Genomic DNA, 19,130 nt, shown 5'->3' on the forward strand with positions numbered 1-19,130 from the left:
GTGCCAACAGCCGGCCCTCTTACAGTATATCGACACCGTCTTGTCGCGCTTCTTCTGCTTCCTCCTTGGTGTACATAGTGACTCGTGGGGAGTCAAACTCTATGTCCGTTGGGATGACGGCTTCGGCACCGTAGACGAGGAAGAAGGGCGTGAAGCCGGTTGACTTGTTTGGAGTCGTGCGCAGGCTCCAGAGGGCGGCTGGTAGCTCATCGAGCCAGCAGCCGGCCGAACGCTCCAGAGGCTCGATCAGCCGGGGCTTGATGCCGGACAGGATGAGGCCGTTTGCTCGCTGCACTTGGCCGTTTGACTGTGGATGGGCGACGGACGCTAGGTCCAGTCGGATGCCCTATGTTGCGCAGAAACGGGCCAAGGAGCCTTTGGCAAAATTTGTGCCATTGTTGGTGATGATGCTGTGTGGTATGCCGTACCGAGTTGTGATATCAGAGATGAAAGTTACGGCAGGCGGACCATTCAGCTTCTTTATTGGCTTTGCTTCTATCCACTTGGTGAACTTGTCCACTGCGACAAGTAAGTGAGTTAAACCACCTCGTGCTGTCTTGAATGGTCCCACCATGTCTAGACCCCAAACTACGAAAGGCCAGGCAATGGGGTGGTCTTGAGCGCAGAAGCCGGCTAGTGCGGCTTGGAGCTGAACTTCTGGCACCCTTTGCATTTTTGGACCAATTCCTTGGCCTCTTCTAAGGCAGTTGGCCAGAAGAAACTGTGTTGAAAGGCTTTGGCGACGAGTGCTCTTGAAGCCGCATGGTGGCTGCACTCGCCTTGATGGATGTCTTTGAGAATTGCTTGGCCTTGCTCTGGCTCTATGCAGCGCTGGTAGACACCAGTGACACTACGTCTGACCAGCTCTTTGTTGACTATGGTATAGGTTGCCGCCCGGCGTTGTTCTTGCCGAGCTGAGGTCTCATCAGTTGGCAGCTCTTTGCTCACCAGGAATTTGAGGATGGGCTGGGCCCATGAGGGTGCTGATATTTCTTAGACTGCTAGAACTGCGACTTGGACGAGGGCGGCTGGGCTGGGAGGTGGCGGGTTGGAGTCAACAACTGCTTGCTGGGTTAATGAAGTTCCCAGGCCGACTGGGGCGACCCTTGGGTCGAGTTCTGGAGTCTTCGAGTCTGCCACCGCAGTCCCCGGGCCGGGTTCCGCGGTCCCTGGGCTGGCCTCGACTGTGGCGGCTCTGGAGCCATCTGCCGAAATCCTCGTGCCGCCTGTCGGGGCTCTGGAGTCGGATCCGACGTCTTCGGGAGGAGCCGGTACGAAGATGGAGTCTGATTCTAGTGAAGGCTTGACGAACGGCTTGAGGAGGCGTTGAAGGGCGACGCCGGATGGTATTGCTTGGTGGGTCAAGCCGATTCATGCCAAGGCGTCTGCTTGGTCGTTGTCGTTTCTTGGCACATGGAGGAACTCGCACCCCTCGAAATACCCACTGAATTGTTGCACGAGGAAACGGTAACTCACCATGTTTGCATCTTTCGCGTCCCAAACGCCAGATGACTGCTGGACCACTAAGTCCGAGTCGCCATAACACAAGATCCGGTGGATGCCAAGTTCTTTGGCAAGCCGGAGCCCATGAATGAGCGCCTCGTACTCGGCAACATTGTGGGAGGTGGCAAAATGGATTTGTAGTGCGTATATGAGCTTTTCGCCTTTAGGAGAGGTGAGGACGACGCCGGCTCCCAAGCCGGTGCGCATCTTGGAGCCATCGAAATGCATCCGCCAATGGGTGGAGTCAGGCGCTGGAGGTAGGTACTGGGTCTCGGCCCAGTCGACGAGGAAGTCGGCCAGTGCTTGTGACTTGATGGCGGCGCGGGGCTGGTAGTAGATGGTGTAGGGAGCCAGCTCTATGGCCCACTTGGCCACTCGGCCAGAAGCATCTCGGCTGCCAATGATCTCGGCGAGCGGGGCCGTGCAGACCATCGTGATTGGATGCTCTTGAAAGTAAGGCTTCAATTTCTTGGCAGTAAAGTGTACGCCGTAGCACATCTTCTGGTAGTGGGGGTAGTTCTGCTTGGAGGTCGACAGTACTTCGCTCAGGTAGTATACCGGTCTCTGGATGGGTAGTGCTTTGCCTTCCTCCTTGCGTTCCACCATGATGACCGTGCTGACCACCCGGCTGGTGGCGGCAATGTACAGGAGCATAGGTTCCTTGGGGGTCGAAGCCGCCAGGACGGGTGGAGTAGTCAGCATCTTCTTCAACTGGAGAAAAGCTTCGTCTGCCTTATGGTTCCACTCGAAAAAGGTGGTCTTCTTCATGAGTTGGTATAAGGGGAGAGCTTTCTCGCCCAGCCGACTGATGAATTGGCTGATGGACGCCAAGCAGCCGGTGAACTTTTGCACATCCAGCAGTCGGCTGGGAACCTCCATTCTCTCAATGGCCTTGATCTTTACAGGGTTGCATTCTATGCCGCGCTCAGAGACCAAGAAGCCAAGGAGCTGGCCGGCTGGTACCCCGAAGACACACTTCTCGGGATTGAGCTTGATCACCTATGGGTGGTTAGCCCGGCTCCAGCTGATAGGCTTCTCGGGCCAATGCATGAATTTTGGCGTCTCTGAGGCTACTGTATTCACCTCCTGTCGCTGCAACCGCCTGCTGCGTCGATCATCAGCCATACTGGTAAACACCATGTAGGCTCTGTGTTCTTCAGGGTACTCGTCTTGCACTGCGCCGACTGGCCTGGTAGCCGGCTGCTGGGGCGGAGGCGGAGGCGGCTGCCCAGCAGGCGGGGGAGGCAGGAGGCCGTCTCCCTTGGAGATCCTGGTGAGCCAGTGGCACTTCCGGGTGGTGTGATTCGACGGCTTCGCGCCGCTGTGGAACTTGTAAGGTCCATCCAGGGTCTGCTCGTAGGAGAAGGCCGGCAACCAGTTTGTCTTGCCGCCTTTTTGTCGCTTGAGCGGAGGCTGCCCATCCGGCTGCTGGGCTTCAACGGTCGCGACCTGCCGGCTGCTGGAAGCCGGCTGTGGGGCCTTGCGCTTGTGGTCGCCCTGCGGTTGCCACCGGTTGGCGTCTCCCGCCGGAGTCCTTGGAGCTTGAGGGGCCACTTTGCCAGTTGTGCTGACTTGAATCTCCGCCTTCATGGAGGAGTTGGCCGTCGCGTACTTGTCCGCTATGATCAGCAGCTCGTCGAGGGTTTCTGGCTTGTCGCAGAGGAGCTTGTGCTTGAGGAGGGTGCCTTCTCTGCACCCGGCCGTGAAGTACTCAATGGCCTGTACCTCGTGCACGCCCTCGCAGGAGTTCCGGAGCTCAGCCCAACGCGTGAGGTAGTCGTGAGTCGACTCGTCAGGACCTTGCACGCACAAGGAGAGCTCTCGAGGCTTGGGGGGGACGCTTGTACGTGCTGGTGAAGTTGCGGACGAACGCTTCGGTGAAGTCAACCCAACTGTTGATGTTGCAGGGTCTCAGGTTGTTCAGCCATGTCCGGGCCGTGCCCTGAAGCATGAGCGGAACGTATTTTACGGCGATGCGCTTGTTGCCATTTGCTATGCTGACAGTCGTGGAGTAGTCGACTAGCCAGTCTTCTGGCTTCACGGAGCCGGTATACTTGGGCGTGTCTCTTGGGAGCGTGAACCCTCTGGGAAAGGGCTCGTCTCGAATGCGGGGCCCGAAACAAGGCGGACCCAGCTCATCTTCTTCTTCCAGCGCCAAGGATCGGTGTAGTCGGTCGATCCGGTGGCGGGTGTCATTTTCTCCAACTCCCTCTCGGCGGCCAAGGCGGTCGCCGAGAGTCGGATGGTCGACAGGCGGCAGGGAGACTCGCCTCTCCTTGCGGTGAGGGGAAGGCGGACAGTCGTCCCGTCGTTCCACTACTCTCGGGCGGCCGTCTCGGTCGCCCTCTATGGTAATGCGAGTCCGACTGTGGCTGACAGCCGGCTCCTTGTCTCTTCTTCCTCGGGCGCCGCCAGTCGGCGTCCGAGATGTCGCGCCTTGATCTCGGTGAAGGTCGTCGTTTGGCCGTTGCGGCGCCTCCGTGCGGCAGCCGGCCTCGTTCTGCGCGGCAGCCGCGTCGAGGAGCCGCTGGACTCGCTCCAGCATCAGGTGGCGTTCTTCGCCCTCGAAGTTGTCCAGCTCGTCCGCCACTGCCTGGGCGGCTCGGATGTTCTCCGCTGGTGTAGCGTACACAGGGCGGCTGGCCCCAAACAGGCTGGCGATGGCTACGCCGCGCTGCTGGACCGCGCCAAGGTGGCTGGGCCCTGCCGGGGCCGGTGAGCCGCCAACGGCGCGATCCATCTCCCGCTGGTAGGCTTCTGACAAGCGTCTCATGCTGGCCAGCTTCTTTGCGCCTTCAACGAGCTGAAGGCGGCGCGTCTCCAACGTCTCCGTGTTAGCGTCTTCCGGAATGGGCGCAGTTAGGTCTTGTAGCACCGCGCCGAGCGAGTCGTGCGCTCTTCCGCCGGGGAGCTCGTCATGACTGATGACGAGCACCTTGGTGACGGTGCTTCCGTCGCTCTCCGCGCGAGGGAGAGGTTCGTCGTAGACCACCACATTGGTGGGGAACACGTCGAGCGACGCGGTGTCGGAGTCGACCAACATCGGGTCGGTGGAGACTACGGACTCCAAGTCTACGGCAGGCTCGCCGGAAACATGGAGTTGATCGAGGAGGCCCGCGAGGAGGTTCTTGGGGCCGCCCGTGCCTGCGTTGGATGCAGGTTCGTCGGAGAGGCGGACCTCGCCGACAAGTTGGGCCAGGCAGCTGGCTGCGCAGGCGATCTCAACGCCGCTTAGCGCGTCGGCGCAAACTCCGTCTGGCGTGCCTGGCTGGCTGTGCTCGCCAGGGAGGAAGAGGGTTCCTGTCCAGAACAGGTCTCCGGACGGCGGTGCACCAGGCCCCACGGTGGGCGCCAAATGTCGGGGGTTTGGTGCGACATATGCCAAAGGATGGCTTATCACGGTGGGGGCGAGTAGAACGTCGCCGGTGCCTGTAAACGGGATGAGGCGAAGACATCCACGTCGGCGAATCTTACCCAGCTTCAGGGCTCTCCGAGGAGATAACACCCCTATTGCTGCTCTGCGGGGTCTCCGCATGATCACTATGGCAAAGTGTTACAAGGTTGCTCCTTGAGCTGTTTCTTGGTGGTAGGAGAGGGCAAGGCTAGCTCCCTCCCTTTTATCTGATATGGTCTAGAGCTACTGGGTTCCCACCCCTTGCATGGGTGCCCTGGGGGGTTTATATAGGCCTACCCCCTAGGGGTACAATGGTAATCCGGCTGGACGCGGGCCCAGCCGTCAGTGCCTCTGGCCTCCGTCTTCTCCGCCGACTGCTGGGGCCCGCCGACTGGTGGGCCCCACCGACTGGTCTGGTACGGAGCCGACAGGCCGCGTCCGCCGCGGGGGGGTCTTGCCGGCTGCTGATTACTGTAGCCGTGCTTCTGATGACGCGGGCTTGATTATGGGGTCGTGGCAACAGCCCCGCCGCCTGGCGGGCGATCACTATTGCCGCTCCCCATCACATCTTGATTAATGGTGCGTGGGCCCCGGGGGAGGGCTCGACCGCCTCCCCGGGGCCGGCTCTCAATGAGTCCGATTGGTGGATCTCCTGACGTCTCCTGGGGTCTCACTGACTGGTGGGACACGCTGCCTCTGGGCCGTCGTGGGCGCAGGATCCGGTCCTGTGGCGCTGATGTCAGGGCTGGCAGGGCAACAGTGCCACGCCGCACGGAGATCTTCCCGGGTACGGCGTGCTGTGGCCATGCCTGCCCTCGGTAAGGGGCAGGAGTGGGCTTCACTGTAGCCACGCCCCTGCCCCGTCCCCTGTGATGATGTCATGGGGTTGGTTGGAGTCGCAGGCCGACTCCCCAAAGCCGGCTTCTCTGGAAGTCACCAGTCGGGAGTCGGCTTCCCTGAAGTCGTCCCTGGGACTCGGCCGCGAGTGGTCAGCTGGCCATCCTGCCGTTGGCTTCTTGAAGGCGGCTCTTCGTCCTGGGATCTTGAGGGGCGCAGCCTGCCCCGATGTCTTGAAAGGTGCTGGGGCTCGGGTTGGCCTACCCGTGGCCCATTACTCGGACAGTAGTCCTCGAAGCTGGTGAGGCGCCGCAGACGATCGGCCGAGAAGCCTCAGCAGTTTCTCTTTCCGAGTGCTTGACACATGGTCTTTGACTGACTTCTGCTGGGCCGACTAGAAGGAGTCGGACTCGCTCAATTCGGACTCACTCAATTCCGACTCGCTCAATATTTCGAACGTCGCGGCGGGATCCAAGTAGCGTGCTAGCTAAGCCTCCAGGCCGCCGCCCGTTCTAGGCCTGTCATGCGATGACACGTGGCTGGGTCGTCCGGCCAGCCTACGTGCGCGACGGGACAGGCCCATAGGCGGGGCCCACCACTACCGCGCCTCAGCGCCCGCGTGGATCCGTTGCAGCCCCGGCGGACGGTTGGGATTCTCGTGGAGTTACTGCGTGCAGTAACTTTATCATGGAACGTGGGGGTCGTGGGGCCGTGGGCGCAGTAAATCCCCACGACCGCCCCCTCGGCTTCGCAGCCCACGAGGCTATAAGTAGGGGGAAGAGGGGGGCACGCGCACCCCTCCTTCCCACCACTCCTTGCTCTCTTCCTTCTCACTGCTCCTTGTTCTCCTCCTTCTTCTTCTTCTTCGCTCCGCCGCGCGCCCAAGCTCCGACGAACGCCGTGGCGATCAGCTCACGATGAGTTCTTCCTCCGTCGCCGCGCCTCCCCCGGTGCGCTCCGGTACCTGGGACGGCTCCGAAGTTCATGATGACCACATCGAGTTCCTCCACCGGACTCGTCGGCTCCCCGGCGAGGATCACGTGCGGGTGCGTCTTGCGCCGAAGGGGGAGATTTCCCCTGCGCCGCAGGAGGGCGAGCGGGTCATCTTCCGCTCGCACTGCTTGCGCGGGTTGGGGCTGCCGGCGAGTAGTTTCTTCCGGTCCTTCCTGGAGTTCTACGGCCTCCAGCCGCACCACCTCACCCCCAACACAGTAGTGTTGTTGTCCTCCTTCATGGCCTTGTGCGAAGGCTTCCTCGGAGTCCTCCCCACCCTCGAGCTCTGGGGGGAGTTCTTCTTCTCCTAGCTCGGCACCCAGGCCGCGGGCGTGTCGGCTCAGTGCGGTGCTTTCATCGCCGTGCGAAGGTCGGGGGCCGACAATCCCTTCCCCTCCATCTCGATGATAAAGTCGGTGAAGATGTGGCAGAGATCCTACTTCTATGTCAGGAGCGTCTCCGCGAGGGGTGACTGGGTCAACCTGCCGGCTTTCGAAGCCGGCCCGCCGGCTGGGAGACTGCCCAACTGGTCGTACCGGGCCAAGTCGCTGATGCCTGCAGGAGCCGACGCCATCATGTGACTCCAAGTGCTGACGCAGTCGGAGGGCCTGACTGGTCCAGACCTGCTGGCCGCCTTCGTGGCGCGCCGAGTTCTCCCGCTCCAAGGCCGCCCCCACATGATATGCTAGATGAGTGGGCACCGCGACCCGAGTCGGATGTGCACCAAGGACATGCCTCACGAAGAGGTGGCCTTCATGGTGAACTACCTCTCGGACAGCAAGCTCCTAGAGGATTGGCGTTTCGGCAAGGAGCCGTACTCCCGCGCCAACCCCCTCCCGTGGTGAGTTGCCTTTCCTTTCTTTCTTTGGATTGTCTTCTCTCTCGCCAAGTTTGCTTTGAGCAGTCGTCTTTGGTCAGAATCCCCTCCTCCACCCGCCAGCCGGTACCTCGGGGCCAGCCCGCGAGTTCCTCGCCGACCGGGCGGAGAGCGACATCGACGACACCGATCTGGGGGCGGCGGCTCTGGAGGACGACGCCGAGGGAGGAGGAGGAACGGCAGGCGACTTCAGGCCTTCGGCTACTTTTGCCGACTGGCCTGGCAACGACGCCGAGGGGGAAGTCGCCCCCCGCCATCGGCCAGGAGCCAGCCAGCCTGGCATGGGCTCTTCTGCCGTGACGGGTGCTCCAGGCGGCGGGAAGAAGCGCAGGGCCGTGCCGACCTTGTTCAGCAGTCGGCCGAAGAAACCCAAGGGTTCGGCTGCGGCGACCCGGCGGGACAAGGCGGCCGCGAAGGCCATCCGCTTCCGTAAGGAAGTGAAGAAGCCGCCATTGGTCTTCGTGTGAGTATTCTGTCTCAATGCTTTATTCTTTCTTTGTGGCTTTGCCTGAGTCTTTTGCTTGCTTCCCTTACTTCAGGGCTCCCCTCACTCTTGAGAGGGTCACTGCCGCCTCCGTCATGGGGTCGGTGGAGACGTCCGCCACCACTCGGCGGATTGACCCTGCTGCTGACCTCCGGGAGGCGACAGAGCGGAATGCGCGGGAGAAGTGCAACAAAGTAGAGGATGTCCGCCTGGAGAAGGCGGAGGCCGACAGGGCGGAGGCCTCCGCCAAGAAAAAACTGGCGGAGGCCGAAGCCGCCGCCGTGACGAAGCGGCAGGCTGAGGAAGCCACACGCCGCCAAACGGTGGTGCTCGTCACCCCGTTGAACTCTGCGCCGCCGCCTCCGGAGTTCACGGGGCAGACTGGAGAAGCCGTCGGGGAGAACCCTATCGCGGAGAGGGAGGGCGGCGACCCCTCTACACCGGACGTGAACGTTCCGCCGCCGCCTACGCCGTCGTCTGAAGGCGCGCAAGGCAAGTAGCCAGCGGACCCTCTGGTGCCGCCGACCAAAGACAAGGCCATGGCGAGGCTACTCCTCCAAGTCGGCTCGCCAACACGCCGCCGTCTGGAGAAGGCGACTTCGGCACCCCTTGCCCACAACTTCCTTTTGATTGCTCAAAAGGTCGTTGAGGTTCTTCTCACCTTGTATGCAAGACACAAGGCCTTTCTCAAGTTGCTCCTTCAACTTGGAATTCTCCTCCACAAGATGCACATGCTCACAACACGGGTTAGTAGCATTTGCATTATCAATTAAAATCATATGAGGAAATGTGGCATTGCTCCTTGGTTAGCTTCACTTGGAGTTGATCATGAGACTCTTTCAGGCTAGCATGAGCACTCTTCAAGGCCTTGTGAGCCTTGTAGAGTATATCAAACTCCTCCTTGAGTCTAGCATGGTCGACCCAAGTTTGGCCTTCTCGAATTGAGCACACAAGAGACAACAAGAGCATGATCAAGATCTTTCTTTAATTTAGCATGATCATCGTTGTGTGACTCCTCAAGAGCCAAATGATGACCACGCCCTTCCATCTTGGAGATGGTTTCTTCGTGGGCCTCGATCATGTCATTGGCTTCACCAAGTTGTTCCAAGAGAGCAACGAAGTGCTTCTTGGATTTATCCTTGAGCTTACTCATAAAAGACTCAAACTCATTATCCTCCTCCTTCGTCCCCTCACTTTCATCAATGCAATCCGTCAAGGAAGATTAGTAGTGATGGTAGTTTTGATGTTGGGGGTTACCTTGTTGGTGCCTTTAACCATGAGGCACTTGGCGGGGATGTTCTCGTTGGGTGAATCAAAGAGGGACACCTGTGGAGTTGTCGCAATGGCAACAGAAGCCATGGCAACCGTCTCACCATCTTCATCATCATCGTACTCTTCTTGTGCCACCAACCCCATGGGAGGAGTCTTCTTGGTGAAGGTGTTCTTGTTGGGAAAGGACTTGGCCTTGTCTTTTCGAATAAGCTTACCACCATTGTCTTCCCTCTTCTCATACGGGCAATCCACAACAAAGTGACTCACATTGCCACAATTATAGCATGTCCTCACATGTTGCTTGCCCTTGGCGTCACTTGAGTTGTTCTTGTTGAAGTTGGGCCTTGTGTTCTTCTTGTTGCCCCAAAATTGCCGTGAAGCAAGAGCCATGTGCTCATGATAGGCATATTTGGTGTCTTCGGGGAAAACTCTCCTCTTCTTCCTCGTCATCCTCTTCCTCCACACTAGCCCTGGCCTTCAAAGCAAGGTTGGGCTTCTTTGATCGTTGAGAACGCAACACCGCATAGTCGGCGGTCTTGTCCAAGATCCTCATTGCAACAAACTCATCCAACACTTCACTTGAGGACAAGGCGTGAAACTCTAGCCTTTGACGAATGACGGAGGACATGGCCTCATGGTAAGGCATCATGGCCTTGAGAAACTTGCGCTTGATCCAATTGTCATTCGTATCCTTTCTCCCATGATCTCGGAGTGAGACCGCGAGAGTAGTTAATCTTCGATAAAGCTCTCGAGGTTCTTCATCTTCAATCATTGCAAACTCATCGGCTTCATCTTGCACCACTTCAAAGTTTGAGCGTTGAATGCTTGCGCTTCCCTTGTATATGGAAACAACATGCTCCCATGCTTCCTTGGCCACGGCGAAAGGTCGGAGGTGCGCAATATCTTCGGGAGGAATGGCTTCTTGGAGAATGAAGAGAGCGGACTCGTTGAATTGATGATCCGCGACTTCTCTAGGATTGAAGTTGCTTGGATCATGCGGGTAGAAACCTTGCTCAATAATTCTCCAAAGATTAGTAGAACTATGATTTAAATGGCGTTTAAAGCGATACACCCAAGAGGCAAAATCCTCATTTTTCACAAGCTTAGGAGGAGGACCAACATGATTCATATGCGTGGAGGGAACCGGTCCTCCATATGTAAGAGGTGGTTCAACATGGGCAAAGATGCCACTCCCATTTCTACCACTAAGCAAAGGAACTTGATCACTACTAGCTTCCCCTTTTTGGAGTTAGCAGCCGCCACCTTGTTAGTGGGATCAATCATTTCCAACGGTGCGGTGGCTGATTTAAGGCCTTCAAGAAACTCCTTAAACATGCCTTTAACCTCGGTTGTCATGGAAGTTTTCAATATGTCAACTCCATAGCCGCATTGAACTCCTCACGAGAGATCAAGGATCCCCCATCGGGCCAGACAAGGAAGGACTCGCACCGGAGTGCTCCTACACCTCGTCTGTGGTGCCAACCATACTCTTCGGATGGCAAAGTCCTTAATAAAGAGACGAGGCTGTGATACCAATTGAAAAGATCAATATGGTTGACTGGATGGGGGGTGGATAGGAAACTAACAATTTTCAGCTTTTCTTGACCAAATTAAACTTAGCATCAAAATAGGTTGTCTAGATGTGCAACTAGGTGAGCAACCTATATGATGCAACAACAATAAGCACACAAGCAAGCAAGCGATACAACACAGTAAAAGCTTGCACACGTAAAGGTAAGAGATGACCAAGAGTGGAGCCGGTGGAGACGAGGATGTGTTACCGAAGTTCCTTCCCTTTGATAGGAAGTACGTCTCCGTTGGAGGGGTGTGGAGGCACAATGCTCCCCAAGAAGCCACTAGGGCCACCGTATTCTCCTCATACCCTCACACAATGCGAGATGCCGTGATTCCACTATCGGTGCCCTTGAAGGCGGCGACCAAATCTTTACAAACAAGGTTGGGGCTATCTCCACAACTTAATTGGAGGCTCCCAACGACACCACAGAGCTTCACTACAATGATATATGGCTTCGCGGTGACCTCAACCGTCTAGGGTGCTCAAACACCCAAGAGTAACAAGTTTCGCAAGGGACTAGTGGGGGGTCAGATTTCTCTTGGTGGAAGTGTAGATCGGGGCCTTCTCAACCAATCCCTAGAAAATCAATAGGTTTGATTGGCTAGGGAGAGAGATCGGGCAAGAATGAGCTTTTTAATGGCAATGGAGCTTGGGAGGAAGAGGTGAACCTTAGGAAGAAGAAGACCCCCCTTTATATAGAGAGACAAAAATCCAACCATTTTCTGCCCTGTCCCCGCAACTAAGCGGTACTACCGATCCTAGGAGCGGCACTACCGCTTAGACGGTACTAGCCCGCACAGGCTTAAAATACACTAGATGTACCTACGGTAGTGCCGCCGGAGCGGTACTACCATTGCCCCTAGCGGTACTACCGCTAGGGATTTTAGACCTGGAGAGGCAGCAGTAGTAGATGGTGCCAGGGTGGCAGTACCGTGCGAAGCGGTACTACCGCCCTAGTGCCGTTCTACTACCGCTTAGCGCAAAGTTGGAATAGAAGCTTGCACAGAGGAAAACCCCGCAAGCGGTAGTGGTGGCGGTAGTACGGGCTATAGTACCGCCAGAACAGAAGCTTACATAGAGGAAAACCCCGCAAGCGGTAGTGGCGGCGGTAGTACAGGTTGTAGTACCGCCAGAGCGGCATTACCGTGCTAGTACCGCCCTACTACCGTTAAATGCAGACCGACAACAGAATGTTGCATGCTCGGGGAAACCCTAAGCGGTAGTGCCACGGAAGTACCCAGCGGTACTACTGTGGGCACTAGCGGCACTACTGCTTGCAAGTCATTGAAACACCACAGAAAACAAATGGATATACTCCAGAGAAGGGAAAGGAAGCTGTGGGTGCATATGTGGCTGCGTACCTGTCGATTCCACCCATACCTTTCCAATGCGGACCCCCTCTTAATAGTACGGATCTCCTACGACTCAAATCCACTAAAAAGAAATCGTCGAAAAATAACCGTCTTCACTCTTTACCATCTAGGGGAGAAAAACCGTCTCATGCCTATTGATATAGTCTCTGAAAAGGTCAGTGCATACGATTAGTCCGCAAAACGTATTGTCATCAATCACTGAAACTACTAGGGTAAAATATGCCTTAACAGATGTAGATATTGAGTACATGTCTAGAGTTCTCTATTCAAGTGTAGTTGGTTCACTTATGTATGACATGGTTTGTTCTCGTCCTGATTTATCATATGCATTGAGTGTTGTCGGTAGATACATGGCTAATCCTGGAAAAAAAAGCATTGGAAAGATGTTCAGTGGATTTCCAACCTGCGAGGTACTTCTAATGCTTATTTACAGTTTGAGAAAACTGGAGATGGACGTGTTGGTTTTGTTGAGTCTGATTTTGCTGGTGATTTGGATAAGAGAAGATCGGTCACAGGTTATGTTTTCACCATTGGTGGTTGTGCAGTGAGTTGGAGAGCAACTTTGCAGTCCATCGTGGCATGTTCCACTACTGATGCCAATTATATGGCTATTTCCGAGGCATGCAAAGAAGCTATTTGATTGTGAGGTTTATACACTCGGCTTTGTGGAGATTCATCTTGCCCTACTGTATTTAGTGAAAGTGCTATATATCTTACAAAAAATCTAATGTATCATGAGACAACAAAGCACATTGATATCAGATATCACTATATTCGAGATGTTGCTGAAGGTTATTTGAAGGTATGAAAGATAAGTACTCATAATAATCCTGCTGATATGATGACAAAGCCAGTTTCTACCAATAAGTTTGAGCAAATGTAGGCGCTCTCGCTGCCCAGCCGCCTGCGCCACCCAAGCCCGCAACCATGCAGTGCGCTTTGCTGCAAAGCACCGCTCACGCCCTCATCCCCGTCCGCGCGCCCCTGTGTGCTCACGACGAGTTGCGTCGTTGAGGTATTTGGGAAACCAATTGTAATCTAGCTATCGATTTTAGGGTGTGTTGTGCTATTTTGTATGGACCTTGTTATAAATTCAACTAGTGACTAGTGGGCTGCCGTGTGAGACTGGTCGTAATGGTAGTATCATAGTTAGTATCATGCATGCCAACTAGACAATTTTAATGAGGTGTCATAGCATTAAATAAAGAAAGAGATGATAGAGCATCATATCATGATACCGTATCATAATAAATGATACTCCCTCCGTCCGGGTTTATTAGGCCTAAAGACAACTTTTCTTAGACCAAGACACATAGTAATTTGATCACATTAATTCTTCCATTCCACTCCCAATGCACTCTCTCACATGCATGCAGCCAATGAAAAAGCACACATGAAGTGTATTAACTTTTCAGCCATGGCACCAACAACAATAGCTTTCAATACAACCAATGAAATGGTTGCATGCATGCACCTTTCCAACGCCGGGCCTTATAAAAGGGGACATGCTTGTGATGCTGAGAGGCCTAATAAACCCGGACGGAGGGAGTATGCTACTTTGTGTCATGCATGACAATAAATAAAATAGTACATGATACTAATATATGATACTATGCATTAGAGAGGTACTATTATTCACTAGTATCATATGCATGATACTAGCATATGATACTCTCCATTACAACCAGGCTGACCGAAATAATTTTTACAGGATCAGTTTCGCCCGATGCCACATGGTACCACAAATCCATTTTAGGGCGAGCCGTATACTGTTTTTGTAGAGGCGTTTTTTGCGGTATAACCTAGAGCTGTCTAAAGTTGCAATATCGAGCTTTTACATTTTCCCCTAAAACAGGGTTTGATTTTTACAGCAGAGAGTTTCTTACAGTGAACGTAGTATCTAAGCAGTGGCAGCAGCTAGAAGATCCGTGCAACATGAGACACAAGAGCTCTAACAAACTCCCGGAATCATCCATGTCCCCGAAAGATGAACACGTTCTGGCGTCACAGAAGATCCGAGCCAACAGGGCCGGCCAGCCGCACAACACAACACCCCGCAGCGGGCGCAGGAGGCAGCGCTTCTTCCTCCCGAGACCAGCCAGCCGCTCTCCCTCCCTCCCCCTTGTTCCTGTAGACTTCCAAATAAAAGCCCACCTGCTTTCTTTTCCCGCGACCATTTCCATAAAAAGAGCTCCCCGCCCCTCTCTCTCCTCCTCCCCCCAGCCCCAGGTACCCCTCCACCCAACCCAGTCCACAGCTAAGCAAGAAGGGGCAGGCGGGCGAGGGAGAGAGAGAGAGAGGGACCGCTCAAGTACAATTCTAGCCTAGTTTCTTGATCGCGGTTTGCAGCCACGACCCAGAATTAATCCCAAGAATGTTCTAGATCTTCCGCCTAGCGCCGCCGCCGCCGCTGCTCCAATTCGGCCTGCACGTGCCATGGACGGGGTGGGAGGAGGCGGTGGTGGCATGGCCGGCATGCCGGGCATGCCGGGAGCGCCTCAAAACATCCTGGACGCCGGAGCTCAGGAATACTACCCTAGTGCTGGCGCGCCCTACCCGCCCCCGCCCTTCCTGTCGATCCCGCACCAGCTCTACTGCCCGCCGCCGTTCCCGGTCATGCCGCCGCCGATGGCCATGCCTATGCCCATGCCCATGCCACAGCCGCAGACCGTCGCGATTCAGCCGCAGATTGGGCTCCCCGTGCCGACGGTGGCCGCGACGGCGGTCGACGGTCCGGCGAGCCGCGCGGTCGTGCTCAGCCTGCTGCCGCCGCACACGCCGGAGCTCGAGGTGGCGCGCGCGATGGCGCCCTTTGGCGACGTGCGCACGGTGGACGCGTCGGCGCTGGCGTCCGAGGGCGTGGCCACAGTGCACTTCTTTGACCTCCGCGCCGCCGAGAACGCCGTCACCGCGGTGCGCGAGCAGCACATGCGGCAGCAGTGCCGCCTCAGCCAGCTGTACGCCGCCACGACCGCCTGGCCACCCCAGCCGCCGGCGTGGGACTGGCAGCAGGACGACTGCCGGGGCCTCGTCCTCGGCCAGGCCGTCTGGGCTCACTTCGCCGCTGCCTCCACCCTCCCCGACGACGGCGCCAACCGCGGCTCCCTCGTCGTGCTCAATTCCCTCCCGGACGTCTCCCTCTCCGAGCTCCGCCAGGCCTTCCAAGCCTACGGTACGCACCCACCACCGAACCCTTCTCGCCACAATTGTCCTCTCATGCCCGACCGGTGTTTGTTTGCAGGTCCCTTGAAGGATGTGAGGGAGTCCGCGCAGCGGCCGAACCACAAATTCGTGGAGTTCTTCGACACGCGCCATGCCGCCCGGGCGCTCGCCGAGCTCAACGGCCGGGACTTCTTCGGCCACCGCTTCATCCTCGAGTTCACGCGCCCTTCTGTCCCCGGCGTACGCAGGTAATTCTTGCGCACCGCCTTGCCCTCACTTGCCCATCGATCCAGTCCGTCGACTAAAATACTATGTGAATTGCACGCAGGCGCGGGTTCGTGTCGCCGCGACCCATCGTCCCGACGCCGCCCAGGCTGCAAGCGGCGTGGCGTCCCTTGCCGTCTCCGGCGAAACAGCCGTCGTCGTCGTCGACCGGCACTGGCAAGGCCAGGGGAGAGGTGGTTACCACGAGCAGGTGCTCCTCCAAGTCTAACGCGGGCGATCGGTCCAAGGGTGGCACAAGCCATGAACGGAAGGGCAAGGGCAAGGGCGGGAAGAAAGCCACAATTGTCGTTGACACGACGTCGTCGTCTCCGGCCTCGGCTTCCGAGGCGGCGGCGACCGCGTCGGCGTCCGGCAAGCAGCAGCCGCAGAAAGGAGTCGTCCGCGTGGGGAGCTGGAGAGGCCCCAAGAGCTGGAGAGGCGGGTGGGAGACGCGCTTCGAGTTCAAACAGCCCGACGCCGCCCGCTCCGACAGCAACGCCACCACCGCCGCCGACACGGACACGCAAGAACCGGAGACGAGGACCACCGTGATGATCAGGAACATACCGAACAAGTACAGGTCGTCATCCTCCGCGTTTGCCGCAACAATGCTACTACTACTAGTACTATATTTCATGGGCGCATGCTATGCTACAATTGTGAGAAGGATTTGCCTAGCTCATGCTCGGCCTTGTGTGCCTGACCTTGTGATCTCTTGTTCGTTGCAGCCAGAAGCTGCTGCTCAACATGCTGGACAACCACTGCATCGAGTACAACAATAAGATCGACGCCGGCGAAGGCGGCGGCGAGCCCTTCTCCTCCTACGATTTCCTCTACCTCCCCATAGATTTCAAGTGAGTCCTCCAACTATAAGCTGCTGCATTCGTTCATATTTCATGGAGCTCATTCCCACGAACACACACTCAATTTACTCAATTTGCAAATTAAAATTGTATGAGAAGTTGGTTCAATTGAGGTAGAAAAATGTGAAGGCTACAAAATTACAAAATTGGTAGAAACCAGGACAAGTTCTTGGCCATTAGCCGGCCGGCTGTTTGAGCTTGTGTGGGGTGAAGGGGGGCATCTTTCGGTACTACTACCACGCCCTGTACTGCCTGGTCTGCGCCAGCATTGTTGTGCCATGGTCTTATTAGCCCAAATGGAAAAGAAATTGGAGATGGCACCGGATCCTTTTCGTTTTGATGCAATGAATTCTTTGGTTGCATGCATCGCCTGGCCCGGCTGATCGATCAGAAAGGGGCCTGTGTTCGCCTGTCTTTCTTTTCTCGCACATCTGCTGCCTCTCTAGGATCCTCCTCCCTCCCTCCCTGCCAATTGCTTTTCTTGCTTTGCACAGCCCTCACTGCTGGCATGCCATGCGCTTCCATATCAAGGCCAGCACGACATGGATAAAAGCAAACCTTTGGGTGAGAGAATCATGGAGTAGCGGTGAAAAGTTGCATCATATGCAAAAGCGTTCATGTATTTTGTGGTGTTCAAAGTATGAAAATTGGTGTTGGCTAATTTCAAGCACACTTTCTTTTTTGTGTCTTGTTTGGCTGCCAACTTTCCGCTTGCACGAAGCAAAGGCTGAGAAAAGACCTGCCATCAGTGCCCAATGACAAGAGGAACTTTGGTGCGCTTCTGCCCAAAGCCAGCTTCACATCTATAGTAAAAAAATTCTACTGGTAGCTCCAAAAGCTTTTGACCTCTCCAACTAGTAGTGTAGCTCTTGCTTGGCTGATTACTCCAAGGTTTTGGTAGTAGTACTAGCTCTAAATTAATCAGTGGTATTATATCTTCATCTTTTTTGCGGGGAAGTGGTATTATATCTTCAAATGAACGTCTAAATTTTGTTGTGGCATGCAGCAACAAGTGCAACGTGGGGTACGGGTTCGTGAACCTCACCACGCCGGAGGCGGCCGTGCGGCTGTACAAGGCGTTCCACAAGCAGCCATGGGAGGTGTACAACTCGCGCAAGATCTGCCAAGTCACGTACGCACGCGTGCAGGTACGTACTCTCGTGTACCGCATCTGCATGCCATGAATCTTGACAAGTTCCTCCTATGCCACCCACAGCAGTACGTAGCTCGCCGTGTTAATTAACCAACGAGCGTGATGCGCAGGGCCTGGAGGCGCTCAAGGACCACTTCAAGAACTCCAAGTTCCCCTGCGACAGCGACGAGTACCTGCCGGTGATCTTCTCGCCGCCGCGCGACGGCAGGCAGCTCACCGAGCCGGAGCTCCTCGTGCCGCGCTCGCCCATGCCGTCGCCGTCCTCGCCGCGGAAGGGCCAGGCCGCGGGCTTGGACCCGCTGGCGCTGGAGCTCATGGCGCCGCCCTCGTCGTCCGGCGACGGCGCGTCCTCAACGATGTCCACCCACGCCGACGAGGACGCCCACGGCGCGAGCGGCGGCAGCGACGACGACGACGACGGTGGGCTCGGCGAGGAGCTACAGCGCCTAGGCTACACCGACTAGGTATAGGCACGCGGCGAGCCAGCCAGCCAGCCTAGCATTTGCTTCGAGAAGTGGCCGAGCAATGATGGTGGTTGCTGCCATGGCATATCTCTGGGGCGGATCTGCGAGTGAAGCGAAGGGTCACACAACATTTATGGCATGTGAATGGAGATTGAACGACGACAGGAGTGTGGGAGATGAAATGACTCGAGAAAAGAAGCGATTTGATGTGTGTGGTTTCGATCGAGAGAGGTACTATCATCATCGCCGTCGTCATTCATTCGTACTAGCTGGACGCATGCAGCAGGCGGAGTCGTGTTCTTGTGGTTTTTAGATTTGAAGTTAAGTTTCTCTCTTTGAAACTTGGAGCTAGCCAGCTAGCTAGACTATTCTTCTTCATGCCTTCTTTCGTTCGTTACATTAATTACAAGTTTTACGTACTCCGAATTTCGTTCTTCATGTGATGGTAATGATAGATTTGATCAGATCTCACCATCTCTCTCTCTGCCGAATTACCAACTCTATGTTTTCCATTTTGTTTACTTGGCCCTAATTTGCATTCATGTTCCCTTAAGATTTTTATTCGCCCATTTCGTAGTATGAAAATATATCATGCGGGTGATGTTTCAAGTCAGACCAAAGGAAAACATTCGTTGGATGATTTATAATCAATGAAATTTAGTAGTTAGTAGTTCAATGGAGCATAAAGTCAAGCTCACTTGGACTTGGTCAAGCAGTAGGTCCTAAAATACTCTCATACTGATGGGTCCTAAACCTCGAAGCAGTTGTTTAATGTGGGCAAACGCAACACCTGAGTTTATGTTCTAAAATAATCCTAATAATTTGGGTTCCAAATTATGTTGTAGCAGTCCCTCCGTTTTGATGCATTAGGCATCTAACGAATTGGTGAATTAGGCATCTAATGAAAAATCAAAT

General features: G+C 55.6%; 1 protein-coding gene across 1 annotated transcript; it reads left to right on the top strand.

Moving 5' to 3' along the window:
- Positions 1-14,438: 14,438 nt before the first annotated feature.
- Positions 14,439-18,715, top strand: LOC123062983 (protein terminal ear1 homolog). The gene is made up of 6 exons (XM_044486686.1): positions 14,439-15,481; positions 15,551-15,719; positions 15,800-16,315; positions 16,464-16,589; positions 17,605-17,746; positions 17,862-18,715. Exons 1-6 carry the CDS (start codon positions 14,746-14,748, stop codon positions 18,213-18,215), a joined length of 2,043 nt encoding a protein of 680 aa, XP_044342621.1. The 5' UTR covers positions 14,439-14,745; the 3' UTR covers positions 18,216-18,715.
- The last annotated feature ends 415 nt before the right edge of the window (positions 18,716-19,130 follow it).

Source organism: Triticum aestivum, chromosome 3A (assembly GCF_018294505.1).
Source record: "Triticum aestivum cultivar Chinese Spring chromosome 3A, IWGSC CS RefSeq v2.1, whole genome shotgun sequence".
Taxonomy (NCBI): domain Eukaryota; kingdom Viridiplantae; phylum Streptophyta; class Magnoliopsida; order Poales; family Poaceae; genus Triticum; species Triticum aestivum.

What these genes read in the sequence shown, in the direction of transcription:
- LOC123062983 (XM_044486686.1), top strand. Translation starts at nt 14,746, where the DNA reads ATGGACGGGGTGGGAGGAGGCGGTGGTGGCATGGCCGGCATGCCGGGC. An exon ending in TACCTCCCCATAGATTTCAA is followed by an intron (nt 16,590 to 17,604) that starts GTGAGTCCTCCA and finishes TGTGGCATGCAG; the next exon opens with CAACAAGTGCAACGTGGGGT. An exon ending in TCACGTACGCACGCGTGCAG is followed by an intron (nt 17,747 to 17,861) that starts GTACGTACTCTC and finishes CGTGATGCGCAG; the next exon opens with GGCCTGGAGGCGCTCAAGGA.